At 38.3% G+C, this 24,372-nt stretch overlaps 1 protein-coding gene across 2 annotated transcripts in view; it reads left to right on the forward strand.

Annotated features, from left to right (window-relative positions):
• Nucleotides 1-24,372, forward strand: part of TTC27 (tetratricopeptide repeat domain 27) — a 2,723,583-nt gene that overhangs the window by 2,055,010 nt on the left and 644,201 nt on the right. For both annotated transcript variants that reach the window (XM_044058498.1, XM_044058490.1), the window contains one exon: nucleotides 21,589-21,816. In XM_044058498.1, coding sequence (XP_043914433.1) covers nucleotides 21,589-21,816 — 228 coding nt within the window. The remainder of the gene's footprint in view (nucleotides 1-21,588; nucleotides 21,817-24,372) is intronic.

Genomic DNA, 24,372 nt, shown 5'->3' on the forward strand with positions numbered 1-24,372 from the left:
TTTTAGATGAGATTAGTGAGACTTATGGGTTTGTAGTTTCCAGGGTCATTAGGTGGCCCACCTTTCTGCGGAGGGATAACTGTTGCTGTTCTCCATTAATGAGGCACGAAGCCTGTTTGGAGAATCCAGTTAAATAGCAATTCCAAAGGGCCTGATAGGTCATGTTTCATGCTATTTAGAAGGCGTCCTAGTATATTGTCTGGGCCCATTGATGCAGTGTTCTTGCCCTTAGAGAGAGCATTAAGGAATTTTCCCTAGTGATAGCAGGGGGAGTTATATTTGTTGGTATTTCCTGAGGGAAGGTTGATGAGGAGAGAGGGGTAAAGTTGGAGCTGAATTTGTCAGCCAGTAGGTTTGCTGTATCTTCTGGCTCAGTATAGGTGATTCCATTTATAATGAGCTCCAACAGAATTGTGCATTTCCTTTGAGGATGCAGACATAGCAGATCAAACTAGATCAAACACTTTGCTTTTATTTCACAACTTGACTGCCTGTAGGCTGAAAACACTGGCAATAGAGAGTGCATCATTAGTACCAGGAGGTTTAAATAGAGCACTTGATGCTGTTTGTAACAGATTCTGATGAAATCTCATTCAACTTGTATACAGACAAAAGCACTTAATCACAATGAAGTTTATTTTTTTTTGGATTACCCTGGTGCATCTCATCTTCTCAGGATGGTTGTTCTCATTTTATGGAAAGCGATCTTTCTAAATACAGTTCAGAGCTGTAGTTGTTTATTTAAACTGCCCTGTCCAGTTGGATTGGGGCTCATTTTCAGTAGTGGCCCAGAAGCATGTTAGTGCTGTTGTGAGAGATTTTAAGTTCATTTAATAGAGATGTTTATATTAATTTGAAAATGTAATATGAATTTGAGAATTTTGTATTGGAATGTTGGGTCTGTTGTCCAGTGAAAGGAATCTACCCACCACTAGACGTAGTTTACTTGGGGAAACCAGTGTTATTGGCAGTAAAAATGGAATTTAGTAACTTTGTTGAATAATAATGTCGCGGTGGTGCAGCGGTTAGCGTTGTCGCCTCACAGCAAGAGGTTCTCCCATTCGATTCTTGGCTGGAGCTCCTTCTGTGTGGAGTCTGCATGTCCTCCCCGTGGTCAAGTGACGTTAAAGACATGCAGGTAGGTGCGTGTGTGAATAGGTGTGCCTTCTTCGAAGGTTGGGCGTCGGGCTGGCAACTCGGCACTGTAAAAAATCCACTGCCAATCATTAGTGGACCGGAGTTCCACTGTGGCGACCCCTAACTGGGAAAAGCTGAAAGACATTACTAGTAACCTTGTTGAATAATGCACAATTGTATAGGAGTAAGTGATTTGTTTTTTTGTCTGAAGTGCACTCACCAAGCGTCTGAGTTCCTAATTAAGTAGAGGCAGTTAGAGAGTCTTGCATAGCAGCCACTTGTCCTAGGTCTGTATGCTACTCATGACGCCAAAAAAGTCTAGGTTGTGTTGTTGAAAATAAATTTTCCTACTGATTAAGGTGCTTGGCAGATAATCATGACAGAAATAATTAGCAAAGTTCTAAAAAGATTTTGCACCCCAAAAAATCATGTGTAAAATGTGCAGTATTATCTGTTAAACCTCCCCTTGCACTGTGGTTCTTCAATCCCTTTGGCCCTTCTAGTTACAGTGTAATATTGAAAGATGTTTTGCTTGCTTTCTGCATATAGTGCTGTTATGGGCTCATGATCATGTGAAGGAGTAATCTAAGACTGTTGTTCCAGTGAGCCATTTGCATCCTAGTCAAAGATCTCTCCCATTTACCAAGACATGAATTAATATCGGACCCTGACCTAGTCTCGACACCTTTCCATAAGGGTTAAAAGAGCCAGACAAGGATGGTATAGTTGCAACTGCCCATCCAGTCATCCAGTTCATGCCTAAAAAAGACTGGATTGGCCTTTCTTTGTAGAAGCTAATCTATCAGCTAAGATTAAACTTCTCCGTGTACCTGATACAGCTGTGGTTTTAATGTTACTCAGGAAAAAAGAATTTTCCTGAAGATGTCTGACCTCCACTACCAGGAGCACCACAGACCAGTTTGTTGTAGAAAGGTTGTGGTCACTCATAACAGTAGTGCAGCGTCTCAGTCAGACTGAGTATATTCCCTGTGAATAGCGCATACTGTCAGGCTCACTGCAAACTGTAGTTAGTCAGACTCTTTATTCTCTGTAGATAACAGTTGGTTAGACTCTTTGTAGTCTCCACAAATACGAGTTAGTCAGATTTTGCTTATTCTATGCAGGTAGCAGTTATTCAGACTTGGTGAATCCCCTGTATATAGCTGTCAGAATCTGTACATTCTCTGCAGATAGCAGTTACTGTTAGAATCAGTGCATTCTCTGTTGATAGCAGTTACTGTTAGAATTGGTGCATTCTGTGTTGATAGCAGTTACTGTTAGAATCGGTGCATTCTCTGTTGATAGCAGTTACTGTCAATATAGGTGCATTCTCTGCAGATAGCAGTCAGAATCTGTGTATTCTCTGCAGATAGCAGTCATTCAGAATCTGTGTATTCTCTGTGAATAGCACTTAACTGTTAGAGTCTGTGTATTCTGTATAGCTAACACTTAATGGAGTTTATGCCTAATCTGGACTCATTTGGCCTTTTTCTTGACAAATTATCCTAGTCAAGTACAGGCAGGAGTTTACCATCTCTCAGATGTTCATCACAGAGATTACTGCTGCAGTATTATTCGTTGTGTATGAGAATTAACCATAGGCAGGTTTCTGCCCTTCTTACCTGACTTCCAGAACTTCAGGCACCCCCAGAGTGGCTTGGTCCCCTTCACATACCAGTGATATCTGCAGGGTCACCAAGTAGAAATGACTTTGTTGACATACGTGTTAGGCTGAGTGGGTGATGAGGTGTGGTCTGGGGGCATGCCTGCCCAGACCGTTAGAGTAACCTGCCTCCTCAGCCCTCCCAGTTGTTCAGGCCAGTAGTCATATTCGTCTGAGCTTTGGTTTCTGCCAGGACTCGGCAGGGAATCCATGCAACATGCTTCCTTCCTGATGCCTATCCTCCCTGCCTGCTAAATCAAGGGCCTGAGCTGCTAATTAAACTTGAGTCACTGTCCGTAGTCAGGATTTTATCCCTGTACTTCACCAGTATAAGTGCAAGTTCCTTCCAAGTGTAGTGCCAGAGTCTAACTTGAATAAGCCCAGATGTCGTCCTTTGTTTCCTTTTCCCTTTGTGTATACTAGTCTTAGTCATTTTCACATTGTTTACAAGCCAGTGATAGTAGTAATTAAGGAGATTGTCAAAGGAGCAGTGAAATTGTTCTTGATGCCTTTGCCAAATGTTCTCTGTTCACTGTAAATGGTATTATTTATCTGTCATAAAAATAGCAAAGGAAATAATAGAGTTACATAGTTAAAACAGTTTTAGCCTTGTTGTCTGTCATGGAATACATTACTCCATATCGAGATCCCACCAACAGTTTTGATAATAGCATTAAAGGATACTATTAAGGATTTGTCTTCTTATAATCAGATGTTTCTCTTTAGGTGACCTCACCCCCATACCACTCAACTGTATAGGCAAATTAGTGGCAAATCATTAAAGACTGGTGTTAGAAAATAATGACATGCATTTGAGATTCAAGCTTCATACCCTTCAGAAAATACATGCAAATGCAAAAACTGTTATTTTATCAACTTTCTAATTTGTAGGAGCAGTATTTAAAAATTGTGCCTATTTTTGGGCCTTTGCCCAGTTTTTTTGCTCTAAGAGGTTTGCAGACTCACCCTCATGTCATGTTTTGGTGGCTGTACTAGTCTACACTTAGTAAATAAATTCTCATTAACAGTGGCTTTCAGTGAGTTCCTTTATTAGCTTTACTTGTCAGCAGCAGTATATAATTAACATGGCTGCCTTTGGTAATTTTGAGACCTGTAACTGAGAGTCCAAGAATCATGAAAAAACAAAACTGAATCTAGGAAAACAAATGGTGAATATCAACAAGTTATTATTATTATTATTGTTGTTATTGTTATTATTATTATTTTGCAGGGGGTCTGAATCTCCTACCCACCACCACGGCTACTTATATATACTAACTTCATGATTGCCATACCTCACAGAAAAGGAAATAATCAGAGTCGTAGAGATGTTGAACTCAGTATATTGAGTTCCCATTTTTGCCCATTCAGTCTTGTATTCTTCCAAGGCTTGTACTTACGACTCGGAATTTGAAAACACTGCCAGTCAATCTGTTAACACACATAAAACATTAGATTTTCTTGTCTGCTGACGGATTCGTAAGCCTGTGACAGCATGATTTATTTGCTGCAGCTTGCTGATGAGTCACCCTTTCATCTGCTGTGTGCACAGGTACAGAGCTGTAACTTTCCATGCTTTTTCAAAGAAATACATTTGCCAATTTTTATGAATGGCAGCTTGCTGTCGCTTTCACATATTTATTTTCTGTTACCCCCTGTCTTTATGCTAATGTTTACATAGGTGCTGGGTGCTTTTTCAGTGCTCTGTGTCCTCTCCTCTGACTCGTTTTTGGGTTCATTTAGTGTACCTTACATTTTGATAGTATTTCTTTAGCAGTACTTTTTTGGGGTCTTTTCATAGTCAGGCATTCAAACTTGGACTGTTCAAGTGCTTGAATTCATGTGGTCTACAGTCAGAAACCTGGCTTGGAATTTAAAAAACACATATACATTTTTTTTGTGCAGGGAAGGCCCCTCCTAGCACTTCCTTAATGAGGCAGGTACGCCCCCTTACTTGTATATTCTGTTACTAACTCCATCTTTATATGCTGTTGTGGAAATGGTCATATTCCTGTCCCAAGGTTGTACAGTCATGTAGTTAGAATATGCCATTAAGTTTTGACAGTCAAGCTTGTGAATTTGAGTACTTGAACTGTTAGACTGTTGTTACTCAGCATTGTGATGGGCATCTTTTCTTTTTCTTTCTTCATTTATGGCCGTGGATTTTAGAGTTAAACAAAAATGTTTAATGTTATGTTTTTACACCTGCTTTAGGCACCCTGTTATATACCAGTAGAGCCATTTAAAATGTTCATTCGGTGCATTGTCTTAGCTGCTGTTTCTAGGGGAAAAATAGACATAGTATTGTTTCTCAGGTGGTCCTGAGCCATTCTGCCTATACTGTTTTTGAAACAGTTAAACATGCATTCTATAGACAGAGTGTTGTATTGTGGCATTATAGGTCCTCTGGCCTATTACTTGTCATGGAGACTGGTATTCCATTCAGCATATTGCTGCCTTCCATGGGGGATTCCTGAGGTTCTCCTAGAAAATCAGTACCATGTCATGAATGCAGTTTTTGGATTGTTCCTTGTGATTTTAAATTCCACCTTTTACTTGATGTGTCTGCTGAAGTGAATAATTTGAACTTTTAGGGTACTCTCAGGTCAGGGTATTCTCTATAAAAAAAGTTTTAACCCAAGACTTTGTACCCTATTCACTGCCCTGTTTATAAACCTTCCCAGATCAACTTGTATACCCACCAACTGAAAAGACTAGCCTTTTATGGCTTCCCTTATGTTTGAACTTAATCCAGGTCTAACAATCTGATGGAAGCTTCAGCCAGATGAAATGAACAGTAAAAAGCCATTTTTGCATGCTGCAAGGTCTAATTCCAAAGATTGCACAATTGCAGAAAAAAGAAATAGAAAAGCACCAAAACTCAGGGGAGGGGGAAATCCATTTCATGGTTTCCACGCAGCAGCTCCTGGGTATAGATGCTGTGAAGTTTGAAAGTGGTGTGCATCTGGGACTGTTCCAAGCATCTAGAAAGCTTCAGGGCATAAAAATGTAAGTGGTTACACATTATCAGCATCATGGCCTGATTATAGTTGGAGCTTATTTTCCAGGAGCCTTAAACATACCAACAATTTTTTCTTCTCTTTTTGTAACATTCATTAATGAGGGGTTATCTGGTTAATCATACTGCCACAAATCATACCTCTGTATCCTTTTGTATTTTTGTCCACTCTTTGTGATTGGCATATTAGTGCACTGTAATTTCTTAGCATAACTTGTCCCTCTGTAGGTGTGAAAAAGTCTGTATGGATGTGATATTTCAGATGAAAACTCCAACTCGTCTGAGCTGTGAGCTGTATAGCTGTATAAAAGTTGCAGCAATTAAACAAAAAATGTTTTATTGAATCGGCATTGTTTTCCCCAGCAGCAGGAAAATATGTTAGAACTTGTGACCTAATTCTATGCAGTGTATAAAAAAAGTATATGAAGTTTGTATCTAAAGTTTGTAACTGCCTTCAGGTGGTAAATATAGCATTTATACATGGGATACAAAATGTATAGCAAATGTGACTCAGAAATGGTAATTATTCAATACCTTTAACCTCAGAAAATAAATCAAACATACTACTTTCAGTTAAATTAACTTCTTATTCTCAATACTGGAGAATATTTAACTGGAAATGCCTACATAAACCCTTCTTAACTCCTGATAAAATTTCAAAAATCAATTCTTCTAGTAATGGGTTATGTTGGAGATGTCAACAGACCAATAAAGCCGATTGGTCTCACATTTTCTATGACTGTATGAAAATTTAAGTTTTTTGGAATTAAATTAATAATTTCTTACAACCAGTTTATATAGACACATTTGTCATGACCAAAGCTTTAATATTATTGAATATAAATGAAGGTTCTTTTATAAATAAACCTAACCTGTACTTACTGTGGACAATACTAGCTATAGCTAGGAAATGTATAACCAAGAAACGGAACTCTACCACAGTGCCTAATAGAGAAGATTTTTGTGTTTTACTGAAAAAAAACATCATTAATGGAGGTAAAAACCAAAGAACTAAGAATGATTCATAAGCCATTAGTCAGTAATCCCTGGAAGAAAGTTTTGACATTGATTGACACTTTACAAGTGGAATCTGTCTCCTCATGAAAACAACTGTATTATAAGTTAAGTTTAATCATTTTTGGATAACGTTATTATTCAAATCTACTCATGTCAGGCTGAATGTAAATACTGTATATAGTTAATCTATTAATATGTTTGTTAACCGTAAACAAGTATTTCTGTTTTTGTTTGTTATACATTTAAAATAAAAATTATCGTAGTAAAAAAAAAGAAATTATAATTATTCTGTCCTATGATTACAAAATCTGTATCTGTCCCTAGGCAGGGAAACTAAAAAGTTGTAATAGCAGAATTATAAATTTAGTAAAGAGACAGTTTGTCTCGAGGAGGAAAACAAATGCATTACGGGTAAATGTGAAACCGAATTATTGCACCTGTACTTTATGGGAAAGATATAAACCAAATAGCTGAATGAACAACTAAGTGAAGCTTCAGAGAGGAAGAACTAACTACTGCCTTGTAGTGTATACATCTATAAGTTAGTTTCTTCACTTGTGTATCTGCCTGTGATGTCTTTATCTTATGTCTCAATGAGTATTTTTAGTTAATTGATAGCTGTGATAAAATTTAGCTGTAGAAAGGTATTCTTTCCTGTAATCTGCTTGTTCAAAGTGATTATCTTCTCAGGGTTTTTCTTTACAAGTTTAAATTCCTGTCCAATGATTAAATCATTGTTTCTTAAGTATTTTGATTTACTAACTTTTGAAAAGCTTGTGGCTGGTTGATTTTTCTCTTATTTATTAATTGATAAGAAAGTACTATTTCATAAACAATGACAAGTTGTTAGTATCCCTTCTAATTGACTAGACTCCTTTGCTACACACTGCCATCTGTTTTCATAATAATTTCACTCCTGACTAGACAAAAAATCCAGTTCATCAACACAGTAAATTCTAAGGTATGGTATTCCTTATTTTATTTAAGGACACTGTACTGATGTATTGTATCTGCAGCCTGTGTCTGTGTCTTTATTATCCTTTCTCCCTAAACCACTTACTTTCCTTACCAGTTCCTACCCTTCTCCTCACCCCTCCTTCTCATTTGTGTTTACACCCTCCTATTCCCTTTCAACATTTCTGGCTCACTGCTTTGCTTTTTCTCTCCCCGTTACTTTCATTCCCCCCTCATACCACACCCCCCTCTGTATCTCCCTGTACCCATACACTTGCACCTTACAACCACTCTTTACAACAGTAATCCCTTAATTAATCTGTGCTGACCTTTCAAACTTGTCTTTTCACCTTGTTCCTCCTGCACATTGTTATACAACTGTCACTTCCACCAGCACATTACTTAAATATTTTTTCTTCAAACCTTGCCTTTTAAAAGTATCTCTCACAAATGACTCACTTTTTTTCTTTCCTCCCACTTTTTGTTTTGAACCACTTTATACTTGTATATTAGATTTTATTCACGACTTTCAAACATTTTTATCTGTTGGTATGTAGTGCTGTTTTTATCCTAAAACTCAGTTTGTTATGAGTTCTATTTATAGTTATTTAGCTAAATTGCTTAAAGTCATTTTAATTTTGCTTGTCTGCTGTTTGTACCTTCTCTTTTCTACTCGGAGCTTTTGTTCCCAGGCCTCTGCTGAAAAGGGGGGCAGCTTATGCCCAGATGGACAAATCCGGGTAAACAAATAAAAAAATAAAATAAATTTGACTTATCAAGAGGGGAAAAATTTTTTTTTTTCTTTTGTTATCCAGGTTAGGCTGACTAGGCTAGTGGCCACTTTTCATGGGAGACCTGAGGTGATATTTATACTACTAGGGGAACTCTGGCAAGGGAATCAGAGAATTTCTCCTAGTCTTTTTGATAGGTGCTGTGGGATCTTTTACATTCACCATAGCTACCACTAAATCCAGCAGATAGGACCTCAGTTTAATGTCTTATCCAAAGGATGACACATACATGAGTGCAGCTCTCCCCTTATGCTGCAGTGTAGTGTCAGCTAATGTGGGAGTAGAACCCACAGCCTTTGCACCTTTTCAGCATCTCTTGAGGTAAGTTTTTTGGCATGCTTGTCTCAAAGGTCTCACTTTGAAGAAGAAGCTTCCTTTATAATCCAACATGGTTCCATCCCGTAGGAGAAGGGAAATGGGCTGAGCACAAAGATTCTAAAGGGAGTAGCCCGAGAGTCCTGCAGTTAACTGGTGCCTGGTGAGCTATTTATTTTATTGACGTTTGTTGATCGTGTGAGTCCACTGGGTCAGAAACCTATTTTCAGTGGAGGCCCAGGGAGAAAAGCTCCATTTACTGATAAAAAATATTAATACAGAAGTAATATTCAAATAGAGTAGACAAAGTTCAGAGGTTTAGTACAAACTACATTGGGAATTAGATATAATAACATGCAACTTAACACAAAAAATCATGCCGATAGTAGTTTACTTCAAGGTAGACATTGATATGGAGGCCCACCACTAGTAAATGTCCTGTGAAAATAATGTTTCCATTCCTATAATGCTGCAGTCTGCAAATAATCCAGAATAGAAGATGGTGTCATTCATCTTTTTATTCAGCCAAGGTAGATGCTTTTGTCATATAGTAGACTATGACCAGGTATCTGATCATAGCCAGCTTATTGTGTGTTTGAGACATGGATGCCAAAAAATTCACCACAAGAGTGAAGCTTGAGAGGTGAATCTTGCCATTCTTATTGAGAAAACACAAAGCTGCTTATGATCAAAGACCCATTCATAATTCTTTGTAGGGAATGGAGCTTTATCTGCTCCATGTGCTACCAGTTACAGAAAAAGTGTAGGAGCTTTGAGCTGTTTTACCAACTTTCAAAGCCTTTGAAATCCAGAAAAGCACCTGGTGCTATCAGACAAAAAAGTACCCATCTGTAGAACAAAACAAGAAAACCAAAAGGCTCCCATAGTGACTTGTGTAAATAAAGGGTATATAGGTAAAAATTCAAACTCAATTACCAAATATATGAATTTGAAGTTTAATAGCCTATGAATTTCTGCCTATGAATTATTGGTAATACTACTTCTGTACTCTTGTTTTATTTGTATTATTGTATCTGATAACTCGGAGCTTATCTCCCTGGGCCTCCACTGAAAATGGACATGGCTCCAGTTGGACTATCCCAGTCAACAAATGTAAAATAAATAAATAAATAAAATAAAATAGACATAAACTGAAAAAAAAATGGTTAAGTGCCTTCGTCCCTAAAATTCAGTAGGACTTCATTAGAACCATAAACTATACATTTGAACCAGTTTAAATAGCTTGTTAAAGCAATCATATGATGTAAAATATCCAGTGGTAGTCAAACAGATTAATTCAGCCTGTATCAATGTTATTTATTACATTGGTAAAACTGAACAACATTTTAGGAAAATAATTTATGAGCATTTTATGCTATTTCACAACAAAACTCCAACAACATCTTATTCAAACACATAGGTGTGTACTAATTGGAAATTTAAATTTGGCGTATTTGGAACTGGTCCCACACAATGAACAGGGTGGTTCTTGGGAAACCAGTGATGAGCACAGAGAATTAATCTGGCAGCTATGATTGAATGCATCTAATGACCAGGGCTTAAATGAGCACATTTCCATTGCTCCCACACTCAAATTTAAAGCTGCCAGATTATGATGAAGTTTTAAATATACTTAGACAATTGTTAAACATTATTTATACATTTATTTACACATTCTTTTAACAAAACAATCCCTTGATGGTATTTTCCATGTATATTTTATGTATGTATTTTTTACATTGTGTAGATTGTACTGATACAGGTTGAATTAATTTGTTTGACTACCATTCCATATTTTACGTCACGTGATTTGAATTTGAATTTTTACATGGATACCCTTTATATCCAAGTAAAAATTCAGGATACCTTTTATGCGATAGCCGCGGTGGTGCAGCGTTAGCATTGTTGCCTCACAGCAAGAGATTCTCCCGTTCGATTCTCGGCTGGAGTGCGGGGAGTGCCTTCTGTGTGGAGTCTGCATGTCCTCCCCGTGGTTGGGTGGGCGTTCGAAAGACATGCGTAAATGGGCCTGCCTTCGCTGAAGGTTGAACGTCGAGCTGGCACCTCGGCGTTTGTGAAAATCTACTGCCAATCATTAGTGGAATGGAGTTCTGCTGTGGCGAACCCTAACCGGGAAAAGCCGAAAGACAACAACAACTTGGATACCCTTTATGTATACAAAACACTATGTGAGCCTTTTGGTTTTCTTGTTTGGCTTACTGGTCTGTGGCTGCACGGTCACATGCTGCAAGTGTTTGGTGGTCCTGTGTAGAACAGCTGTAAAAGCTGTTAGATACTTTGCCCTGCAACACATTTTGTTTATAAGTGTGGAAGAGCAAAGCATCTAACAGCCTTTAAAAGCTGCTATACCTTTACCACTGTTCTTTGCCAGCTGGTAATGCATATTAGTCCGTAGCATGAGACTGGATCGTAACAGTGCTTTGGTGTCCTTAACAATCTTTTGTTAAGTACTCCAAAGCATAAAGATTGGGTCTTGCATGAGGAGCATTCTTAAGACAGTAATCTTTTTCCAGATTTCAGGGCATACTATGGGATTCCATGCACTACAAGTTGGTTATGACTGGAAACTAGATCATAATTATCTGTATTGTGTACTGAATTTTTAAACAGCAACATGTGTGTATGTATATTCATGTGTGTGTGCGTGTGTGTGTATCTATTTATATATATATATATATATATATATATATATAGTACAAAGATATATATATATATATATATATATATATATATATATATATAGTACAAAGATATATATATATATATATATATATAAGATACACACAGTTATATATATTTATGTGTGTGTATAACAGTGTAGCCAATCAACTAGCAAATTTTTGGGAGGTGGGAAGAAACAAAAGTCCTCAGAAAACTCGTGCTGACATGAAAAGAATATGCAGTCCAAACTCTGCATAGATTATGGCCAAAAGTCCGGCTTGAACTCTGGAAGTATGAAGCAAAGATCTTGCCACTGAGATACCATACTGCCTCAAAAAGCTTGTGTAACCATTGATGGATGGACTGTTTTTCATCAAAGTGCAGTATCAAATAAATAATTGATGCTGCCTAAGCTAGTCAGTTTACATTTAAACAGTACAGATGTCCATTTTATAAATGCAGTAAGGCAGTTAGATGGTGGTGCGCAGAGATCAGATGTTCTTGCTCACACCAAGGGCTCATAATGTACTTGCTCTTCAAGCTTCTGCATCACACCCCTCTTCTACTTTCTGTACCATGTACACCTCTTCATACCTTATTGCATGCCATTATTTTCTGTGGCCAACCTTCAGGTTATTAAGGTGCTACTCAAAATCAGATCACTGGGGATACAGGCAAATCAACTACCAAGACTGCTGAGAGGTCATGTTCATGCTTTTATTTTTCTTCCCACAGGATGCCCATTCTATGTGCTGAATTCACTTACGTTATAAAAAAAAATTCCAAATATCTAATCAATCCAAAATGTGTTTTTGTTGTCTCTTTCATACTCTCTCTTTCCTAATTGTGAACTATGTTGATTGTGGAGGAATAGAAAGAGAGCAGTGTGCATCTACTGTTGTGGAATCAGCAAATAAAGCTGGTTGAAGACTACTAACTTGAATTTTGCTGGAGGCAGCAGGCTTAAAACAAAGGAGATGGAAAGCCGAGGTGTGCTGGGTTGACAGCTGGGTGAATGCTCTGGATAAGTTTTCACTTTTGTAGAGAGGTTGAAGATAGATGATAAACAGAGAGGGCATGTCTGGTAGAATAAATATTTGCCCAGAATTATAATGAAAGTAGGCATTAAGGCAGTATCAAAGCAATGGATGTTTTTGGTAGTAAGCAGAGAGATGTGGTTGAATCTCTCTCACCTACAGTATCACTGGATGGAAAAAGAACTTTAGTGCAGATTGAACCGTATGCAGCGCATGATGTGTGCAGAAAAGTGAATCATCCATGTCATTAGTGTGTAAGCATAACAGAAGTAGCAAGCCACATCCAGATGGGAGACCCCAGGCAAGAGAATTCTGTTGGCCCAGTGGTCTTGGGTTTTGAGTGTAAATAGCCATAGTAGTGAAGTGTGCACTGTGGATGGGCCACTACTAGTGAGGAATGTTGACCAGATCCCCAGTAGAAGCAAAAATTGGGCACAGGCCAACTCACTGACCAAAAAAAAAAGAAGAAGAGAGAGAGAGACTGAATAGCAGGGAAGAAGGAAATTGTTTCTAGTTGGAGTCTGTAGTGCCCATGGGTGAAAGCAGCAAAAACTCCAGTAATCCAGTGCTCTCTCGAACTGGAAAATGCCCAGTGCACCCAAAGGCACTGTAATGTATTAAATTCATGATATATTACAAATGCAAATAGTTTTAGGGATTTTTGGTGCCTGCAGGTAACTGTGGGGTCTTTATCTCGTATGTTATTACCATACACTGATGCATGTTTTTTTCTGATGTTTGGGCAAGTGGTTTGGCTAACTTTATTGCAAGTATGTGTATTTTTGCCTTGATAGGTTCTTTGAGCATGTTAGGGACCAGGATCAAAGTGACAGTAATGAAAGATGTGCTCCGGTGCATGCTTCCAAATATTTTTTTAATGGGGGGGTGGCACTCACTGTGGCTGTGCCTGTACAACAGCCAGAAGATTTCTCTTTTCTTTTCTTTAGTGGCAACATCAGTACACAACCATTATTTCTCCAACAATGTACTGGAAAAGTGTGCTAATATTTATAGTGGAGAAAATGCAAATCACTGGTTTTAAGTTATATTGTATACTTGTTTGTATATATTTATACAGCCTACTTGTGTTCATTTTATTACAAATCTGTGTTTTTAGTCTCACTGTACTTAACCTTTTTTATGATCATACTATTTTGTGCATTTATAGAGCAATGTTTACTGTATATAGTAATTTCTTTGCATTGTACATTTAAAGCTATGTAAATTACTATTAATAAAATGTGTTTATGTACTCCTGGGTTAGGTCTAAAAAATGTTTCTCTAGATCAGTGCGCTATATGATTAACAAGTTCAGATGCATATGTACATGCATGAACAAATAAGCCAACAAATAATTCACTGAGGTGTGGGATGTTACCCATTTTTGGTTGTGACAATCTGAGTATGTGGGACTACTGCATGTTCATTACTGAGGGCATGTTACATACATTTATTCTTTGAATGATACAAGCCTAAGTTACATATACATTAAGTCTTTAGTGATTGCTAGTTTGTAAAACTGTATTAGAGGGTCAGAGACAATAATTAAGTGCAACAAAGACAATGCATCAGATTTAAATAGTTTTATTATGAAGGGGTATGTTCTTGGTACCAGAAGAGTAGCTAGGGTAGGGAGAAGGGGGCAACTACCACTCAAAGTGTTAGGGGGTGAGATCGGTAGATCCACTCCCACAAAGGAAAGTGTGAGGACGTTAGGACTTGTTGCTCCTGCTTAGGACGGATGGAGTACCAAACTGGAGAACAAACCTTTTTTTTTTTGCTCTCACATAGAGCTTCAAGGGTGTAGGGCATTTTGGACCTGGAACTCCTCCTTAGGAGAAAAGGGAGTGCCAGACTGGAGAACAGACCATTTTATCTTTTGTTCCTCAGCCTAACTTTAAGGTATATGCCGATAATAATAAAAGTAATGCCGCCCCAGGCGAGTAGCGTGTCCGTTACCAAACAATAAAATGTCTTATAAATCCACAAGCCCATACACGGTAAACGGACAACATAGGCTTCACAAAAATTTGAAAAGAGTCACAAAATATAATAAAACGAACTGGAACTCCAACATATAAAACAACGAACGTTCTTTATTTAGGTATAGTTAGCGCTTTCACCTCCTTGGCTTCATCATATTTTGTGACTCTTTTCAAATTTTTGTGAAGCCTATGTTGTCCGTTTACCGTGTATGGGCTTGTAACTTTAAGGTATGCCAGATCAGGAAGCAGCATTGGGTACCAAATGATCCAGCTACTGCTCTGCTTAGTACGGTGTATACAGTTCATTTTAAAATGCTAGTTATTGAGGGAGGATGACTCTGATACTTTCAAGTTATCTTTGGACATAAGAGCCAAGAAGAAGTATGCTTCAGCTTTGTGAGAGAAAAGTGTATAGTGGGTTGAAAAAATAGATATATTGTAATATGGAAGAGAGGCTCTTTTGTGTAAGAGGGATTGTGCATGTAGAAGCAGCCCCCAAATTTATTGTCGTGCAGTAGTGTTTCTTTTATTTACTGATATTTTTATGATGTCACATGAAGTATGTCAACTAAACTCTTTTTTTTTTTCCCCTCCAAATACACGTTATTGTGATTGTAAGGGTGATGTAATGATAAACAAATTAAGGTCTTTGAGGTATAGTGAAGGCCTAATGAGTAGTAATTAAGAAAGGTAAAAAATGTTTAGGTTTTACTCCCTTGGGAGTAAAGGTATTAGGTACTCCTCTACCAGAGTAGATGGGTACTTAGGGGTTGTGGAGGTGGAACTCACTTTTGGCTGTGGTTTTCTAGGGTAGAGTTGAGTGATAGGATAGCAGGAAGTACATATCAAAGGAGATGGGGGTCTTGAATATTAGAGGTTAGGGTGCTGTATGGGACTACAAAGTGATGGTTAGGGGTAGACAGTGTATGAGGCTGGAGGTCAGAGGGAGTGAATAAATGCGCTGTAGTGAGGATTGTTGTGTAGGGGCTGTTTGTTTTTGGATGTGGGACATTAAGGAACTAGGTCCCTGGGGATGTGGGGTGTCAGGGGTGTGATGTACATGAGGCGAGAAAGGTGTATTGCATACACTAGATTGTCATCAAGGGTCATTCCTTTGTAGCCCGTACTAGGGAATCAGAGTCTCACAGCCTACAACCAGGAGAGTGGGGATGGGATGGGGAGAGCATTGGAGTATTATATATTTAAAGGTCTCCCACAAAGCTCCAGGAGGGACATATAGAATAGTGTATACAGGGAGATTTTGGGGAGGGGGTGGGCGGAAGAAAAGCAGATTGTGTTAAAGTGATAATGTAGAATGTGGGAGGACTAGGGATCCTATTTAAGAGAAGCAAAATGGGAATAGGCTAAAGTGGGAATTGACATTGGCTAATGGTGCAGCCATCAGTACAGCACTCCATACTGACTATTCAGTAGCAAAACATAGCTCAGATATCATACTTGAGTCTCAGATTACCACTAATCTGAGGTTTTAGCCTCCCCTTCCAGTCTTCTCAGCAGATGGCAATGGAGTGGAAAAGCAAATATAGAGATAAATGTGGTATGTTCAGTGATGATTATTCTCCTCCCCATCACTCAACCCTCCCCAGGAGGTCCCAAGATAAAATGATGCAAGAGGAAGCATCAAGATTCTTCTGTGGTATTTCCAATTGTAGCTAAAGAGAATAGCAGTGGAGAGGATCTGCTAATCTTTTCTGAAGACCCCGGTTTTCGGGAAATCCTTAAATTGATGAGACAGAAGGTGTCTTGGCTCAGTGTTCCATCTTTCCATTACAGAAGATCCTGCAAGAGGCTTTCTGCTACACCTCCACTGCCATCTTAGGTTGTTCTTCCCACTGAAAGATAGTTGTACCTGTCAATGCAGATGGCTTGGTAAGACCTGGATGTTGTAGCACCTGTGCTAAGGAGACCAGACAGAATTCTCTTGACTCTTCACGACTGCAAATTGTGGATTATGAATCCACTAGTTAACTCCATAGCGGCTTTAGTAGCCCTTAAAAAAGAACCCCCACATGGTTCTTTGGTCCATCCCCGTGACAAAGAGTCCAGGACTTTGGATCAGCTAGACACGTGCATGTGCATCCAGTATATTCTGTGTATGGACGGCCAGCCATGTGATTCACATGGTCAGATTTCAATGTATACTTCTGAATGAAATGTATGTCACATTGAAGAGGATGCCACATGGAGGTCTAAGAAGAAAACTCAAGAAGGAGCAATAAAGAAGAATGCTCATGGTTGTTAGCACATAGTTCTCCACTTCTCAGCAGACTTTTTCTCAAAACCAGCAGTGTGCCAGAAACAGATGGTTTAAAATGGGTCAGCAGCAAGAGCTGAACATCACTCTGATAGCGGTCAACATGGAGGGTTCCAGAACAGGCAACACTATCATGGTAGAGAGTAGGGAGTCCAGAGCTCTCCAGTGACCCAACAGCAGAGCCCCTGAGGAGTTGCCCAGTTGTGCCACCCTGGAGGCAGTTGAGGATTAATTCTCTCATCACTTTCTGGTGTAGCGGGTCTTCAGAAAGGACAAAATAGGTAAGGGAAGTCATACCAAGAGGCTGTACCATTTCTTTTATATGTCATTTCATCCCATCAAAAGGATAAGACCAAAAGCAGATGTCACTCGCCTCATAGCAAGGTATTTTTGGTTTCCTAGAAAACAAAGAACCCAGGTAAGTCTTAGACCACAACAGTTTTCATTGAGTTTGCTCTAAAGATAAAGGTCTTAATGATGTTTAGACTTTCAGGATGTCTGCCTGCACATCAGAATGTCTAAGGGTGTCCCTCTGGTTGTGAATTGGAGACATTCATTTTTATCTTTGAGCCCTGCTGTTTGGCCTCATCACAGTTCTCAGAGTGTCCACCAAAAATGTAGTCATAGTGGCAGCTCATCTCAGACTACCTTGGACCAAACTCTTCCCTTAGCTGGATGAATGTCTGCTAGCTTCCCTCAGTTTAAGAGTTGCTGACTCAAATTATGGAATCTCTTTTCCATTTGTTCTGATCTTTGGGGATCATTGTGGGCACCAAAATGTTCCACACAGAGCTGTCACAAGGACTAACTGTCATACAGTGCCACCTAAGTACACTGTATTGCTTAGCAAGTCCCCCACACATGACACAAGTGCATCTTCTCCTTTTAATCCAATAATTCCTACAGCACTTTGCCTCAAACATTTGGGTTTAATGATAGTGACAGTTTTTGTGGTGCCATTTGCAAGTTTTCAGGTGGGAGTTCTGTATTGGCCCCTAAAGGATCTGCATTCTTGGTGCACAAATCACACATGATCAAGTATAAGACTGTCAAGTGTATGCCATATCTGTCTTGGAGGTTCTACCAACTTGTTTTGGCTGTAGGTAATTCCTTCACCATTCCTAGCCTCTGTGTGATAGTCAGCATAGATGTCTATGCATTGGGGTGGAGAGCATTGTTTAGGGCAGAAAGTCCAAGGGACTTAGATGCAAAATGAGGCCAATTTGTACATCATTATCTTGGAAATGAGAAAAGTCCTCCACAAGTTGTATGTATTCCCAGACTGTTTTCTCCTAAATACAGTTGCAATTCATTGGACTACACAGCTGTGGTATAGTACTTTAAAAAGCAGAGAGCATTCATACCCCTGTTTCAAGAGGCCATAAGGGTATGGGAGTGGGCAGTCTTGTCTTGCAGCTTTCTTACACAACCAACATACCTGGACTGGCCTGTTTTCTGGGGGACATATTCAGCTGATATCAGAAGTGTGATATCTAATTCTTTCAGTAGCAAAGCTTAGGGCCAGCTTTGTTGTGACCTGTCTGTCTCCCCAACAAGTGACAAATGCAGTAGCTTCTTCTTTCTCATCTCTTCACAGAGGCGAACCTCCAGGGATGCTTTAGTCCAATATCTCCTTGGTCCTCTTAGCATCTTTCACCCACTTTTTCTTATCCTAACATTTTTGAGGAAAGACGTCCAACACAAGACCATTGTTGTTGTCATAGCTCCATTTTTGTCTGAGCAAGTTTGCTTTCTCCTTTTGTGGTCTGATCTGTTGAAGAAGCCTTTCTGCCCAAGGCCATTACAGATTCTTCTAACGCACACGTTTAGCAAACCTCACCTGGACCTTTTCTTCCTTCACTTAACCATATGATTCCTCCAGTTCCAAGGAAAGCTGATTGTCCATATCCTGACCTCTGCCTGGAAACCTTCTAGTAGACCACTTTAGATAAGCAAATGGATGAGGTTTTCTGTATGGATAACCTCACAGGGACTGAATTGTTTTTCTGTTCCACCCCCTGCAGTTTTTGAGTATTTATTACAAGTCTTTGATAGAGGATTGGATTCCTTGTTTTCCAAGCATGTCTGGTAGCAATATTTAACTATTAATAAGGATTAAATCACACAAAGTTTACATTATGAAAATCTAAGATATTTTTGAGAGTGATCTTTCTGCTGAGACCCCTTCTAAATGCACCAGTGTCGAAAACTTAATTTTAGGCTGTAAACATTAAAAGTACTGACTTTTGAACCAGTGCTAGAACAGTTTTAAAGTTTGTGACATGGAAAATACTCTTTGGTAGGAGTCACTTCAACTAGAAGAGTGTCAGAACTGCAGGCCTCGTATGCTAAGCATCCTTATCTTTTTTTTTTCCTCAAACAGAAAGTTTCTGTTGATTAACCCATCCTTCATGCCCAAAGTAGCCACTGAAGCAAATTTAAGCTAGTTAATTTATTTGCATTTTTCACCAATATTCTAATAGGGAATATTGCTTAGGTTCTCTGTATTTTCATCATCAGTTGTGCTTTTATTTTAACAGAAACAAGGACATTAGAAAAGGTAACCATATTTTATATCCTTTGTGAATGACAAAATAGGTAAAAAGGGCTGCAAAGTCACCTTGTCTTTGTTAGCTTTTGAATGCATCACATTGTGCTGTGAAAAATATAATAAAGATTTGCCAAATAAATCTAAATGACATTCAACAAGAACAGTGACTTCTATTCAGGCCTTCACCAAAACTGTGTCACTTGATGACATTTATGCTGCTGCAACATGGGCTTCCATGCATACTTTTTCAGGCAGTATAAACCTGATGTGATTTCCAGGCCTAGGTCAGCCTTTTTGGTCTACTGTTTTTTAGCAGTCGTATCTTGCAGCTTTCTCTTTAGCTACAGTATCAGGACAGTCAGGTATTGCAGCTATGAAAATCATGTAAGTTATGACCTTACTAGAATGACAGATCTTCATAATCTGTGTCCATTCACTACAGCATACTGCGGGGGATGTTCAGAAGAATGTCTTCAGGGGCAGATGAATGTGTGTTATCTGATGCATGTTTTTTTTGTGGTGCATTTTTATGTGCTCACTGTTCCAGGGCACTGCAGCAGAGTGGCGCAGAACATTATGATAGGTGGGTGAGAAATTAGATCCTAAGAAGTCTTAAAGGTGACTGTCTTGACTGGAGAATGTGGCTGGTACTCCTGATATTAAGTGCCTGACATAAACCATAAAGATCTTTCAGTATGTACATAACTTTTGTTTCCTGTTGTAATTTATGGCAGAAAATAAGGAGTGATCAGTATTAGATTGGTAACTTTTTTTTAGTACTGATTCATGCATATTTTACATCATAAAATATTCAACAGAAATGTGTTTACTTAAAATCATGTAGTGCTTCTCAGTTTTACAGTGTTTTGACTATGGCTGCCTCTGCTGTCAAGTAAGGCATTTCACCTGCACTTATACAATAGTTGGCTGTTGTGCCTTGTACATCATAGATGCTGTATCTGTTGATAATTATAGACATGAAAATGTTTCATAGCAAATCTGGCTTGCTTTGGATGGCTTGTTTAGTGCTTATCAGTACTGTATTATTAAACATGTTATTTGCCTTTGAAAATCATGTCATGTACAGTTACATACAGGTTGTAATTTTCAGACAGTTTAAGCATTTCTTTGATTTGAATTCCTTCATTGCTGAGAACTTCCATGCTTTTAATTGTAACATCAGATGTAGGTTTGGAATTCAGATTTAAGTAAAGTAATGAACAGAGAATGGGCTTTGTGCATTCTGCAGGCCTCCCTTTTCAATCAAATATCAGTTTCCCTACTCAGTATTTCAAGTTCACATCTTAAAACTATGATTGCAAACTAAAGCACAGTATAACTCTTTTTATTCTGTTTTTGCTATGTGATGTATACTTTTACTTAATTTCTCCTCTGATAATTTTTTGTAAAATGAAAATTCTGTGCATCACTTCATTTAGGTTGCACACAGCATTATCAAAAGCGTACATTGGTTAAAAACAGGAGTATATTTCTTCACATGTAAACAGGACCACAATGGCTGGGGTGGGTGAATTTATGGATCTTAGTTTATTCATGCACTTCTTCCTTTTCTGCCCTGCTTGTGTTTGTATAGTTTGCAAGTTGCTTCTGTATTACGCATGGAAAAACCAATCTGCTGCCGCCCTGCATACTGTGCTAGTTAGAGATAGGTCAGCAGTACATTTTGCTGTTTTTCATCTAAGAGCTGTCAGCAGTATGTGAATTATGGTAGACTGTGTCTGCATCTGCCATGCCATCTTAAACTGTACACATACGGTTAGCTGCCATATTACAGTCACAGTACTGAAGTACTAATCAGATGCTTTTACTTGTACTCCCTCACTGCCTAGTTCTGCCTAATTAAGATTACCATAGATATTCTGGATTATAGCGGACTTGCCTCTTTTTAATCCCTTTAGAAGAATAGTAATTGTGGAAGGATCCATTTGCCTATTTTAGTGTGCTTAGAAGATAATAATAGTGGACGGATAAAAACTGCAATAATAGGAGCAGCTATGTTTTACATGCCGCTGTGTATGGTATCATGGCAGCTGTTCATTAAAGTCCTGTTGCTTTAACGTAATGCTGTTTTTTAGTTCTCTGCATGTCTTGATTTTCATGTGATGCTGTGTTTTTGAAAACATCTGCATATGTCTTTCTAGGCAGAAGAAATTTTAAGACAGGAGTTGGAGAAGAAGGAGACGGCCAGTTTGTACTGCTTATTAGGTGATGTCCTCCGAGAGCACCAGTATTATGACAAGGCCTGGGAGATCTCTAATCACCGCAGTGCCCGTGCTCAGCGCTCAAAAGGCCTATTACATCTACGCAATAAGGAGTTTAAAGAATGTGTTGAATGCTTTGAACGTTCTGTGAAGATAAACTTTTTGCAGGTGGGGAAACAGATTTTAGTGTCATTGATGTTCTGAAAAAATCAGATAAAATTCTTGCATGCTTTTTGTGGGCTTTTGGAATGTAGTTATTCTAAAAGACTTTGCCCTTATCATAGGGCAAAGCAGCTTGGCACTTTGTCTCCTAGCATTTCCTTTTCCTGGGGAATGCAGCGAGTCATGTTTTCACAGCAGACTGCTTTCTGCACTTTGACCCATTGCGTGTACCAGTGTTGGGTATACTATTTGGACTTCAGCTTCCCACCTGGACATAAGTAATTATCTCATTGCTGTAAAATCAGAGTGCATCCATTTCTGTGATTAGCATGCCTGAGCATCCAAGGCATGTGACTTGTATACCATTCATACAGAAAGTATTGTGTGCAGCTCTCTGTCTGTTCCATTATATGTTTGTTTTTTCACAGAATCCTTCTTAGCATGATAGAGTGATGTAATGCTGAAAAGCAGAGGGATTTAACATTGATGTTTTCTGGCAGTACAAGGATAATTACATTAAGGTTTTGACTCACTAGAATCTGAAATATAAACATACAAACATGCAATAAACAAAAGGTATTATTTTAATAATACTATAAAAATAAAAATAAGAGCACAGACGGAACAGATTAATGGCTTATTCAGTAGCACAAGACGTATCAATACACTCATAAACTAGTAAACCAAAGCGGCACAGGGGTTATAAAATAACTTCATTAAAACATATTTAAGCGCTTTCACAGTAGTACGTCAAATGCTTCTTCAGACAATCAACAATTAAATGCATTCCAATTTAAATAATTATAACAGCTGCACATTATCATTCAGAGTGACGATTTACATAGATTTAGGTTTCTTGTTATGGAAGTAGTTAAGCTGAATAGACGGGGGGGGGGGGGTAATATAGAGAATTTAACATACTTATCAGAAATTAGATGGATAGTTGGGTTAAAGGCAGACACTGGGAAAGGCCTTAATGACAAAGTCCCCCTGAAATTTATTTTAAAAGCTTGGAACTTACATAGGTGAAATATGTACTATTGATAAAGTTTTATGATTAGTCTTTTTATGTGAATTTTTTGTATATAAGTGGACTTGAATTTCATCTTGAATTTTATATTTTTTTTACAGATGTTTGATAGTGATTTCATATTGTTTGATTACGAAAGCACACTAGAGAGAGATTAATTAGCAGCTGGTATAATTATGTAAAATGGAATGTATTTAATTGTTGTCTGAAGAAGCATTTGATATAATACTGTGAAAGCGCTTACCTATGTTTTATTAACGTTATTTTATGACCTCCATGCCTCTTTGGTTTCCTCATTTATGATCTCTTTAAGGACCTACATACAGAATTACTGATGTTCTGTACCAGAAGAGTCCACTACTCCAAAAGATAGCATCTCAGACTGTGACCTAGTAAGCCTTTTTTCAAACACATTAAAATCATAAAAACTCAGCTAGATATCAGAAAGTCTTACAGGTCTTTCCATACAATGTAAGCATACACAAAACTGTAAGCAATACACACACACTTAATCAGCATTTCTTTAGTACAGTATTATTTTACTGTTTAATTGCGATAAATGTACTGTATTTACTGACTGACTCTTCTGAATTTACTCCTGTCCCCACATAAAAACAGTACAATACAGTTTGTTTAAAGGATACAGCATTTTCATACTTGCTTGGACTTTACCTGAAACAAGACTAAACCTGGCCTCACCATTTGAGAAAATGTGCTTCACAGAAGTAGTGATCCAGTGCAATCCTTGCAGTGCTCTGAAGCAGTGGGCGTAAATTGCAACAGGTTTCCTTGTTGGACTTACAAAGTGCAGACTATCCCCATGTGATGTCTGCACTTTCACGTCTTACCTTTAGGGAAACACTGTTTGTTTTCATGCAGGTACAGATGTACAGCATACTGAGTACATTTATGTTATATTGTTTAAAGAGATGAACTTCCTTTATGGCCTCTTAAGTGGCTGCAGGTTTCTCAGGGTGCTGTCCCTCACAATTAGTCATAACAGTAAAGTGGTAACTTATAAGTGATTTTACTTCTTATAATTATGATTTAAAATTCAGTAACCACTGTTAATGACTTTAAAATGGAATAAGACATCAGGACAATATGAAATTCAAATTAGTTGAGCAGGGTGGGTGCTAACCTAGTCCACATTCTGATAGAGGGAACAGAATCACCATTGGATCAGGCAGTAGAACAGTTTCATCTTAGGCCTGATACTATCAGAGCAACAAAGTTAATGCCATGATCCATGATTGTATGGCTGGCATACATACCTGTCAACCTCTTAGAGCAAGAAATCTGAACAAAACCTAAAATAATCGGGAGGAACAAAGACCCACAAATAGGGACACATTTTAAATATTGCTATTATAGAGTTAAAAAGTTGTAGGAATATCAGGATATATCAGGATGCATTTTTCTGAAGGATATGAAGTCCAACATTCAAATGCACATCATTGTTTAGTGACTTCAGTCTTCTGTGATTTGCCAGAAAAATGCAAATTTTACGAAGAACAGACCAAAAATATGAG

The sequence above is a fragment of the Protopterus annectens genome, chromosome 1.part2 (genome assembly GCF_019279795.1).
Source record: "Protopterus annectens isolate FY-2018-M chromosome 1.part2, PAN1.0, whole genome shotgun sequence".
In the NCBI taxonomy this organism is placed as follows: Eukaryota; Metazoa; Chordata; order Ceratodontiformes; family Protopteridae; genus Protopterus; species Protopterus annectens.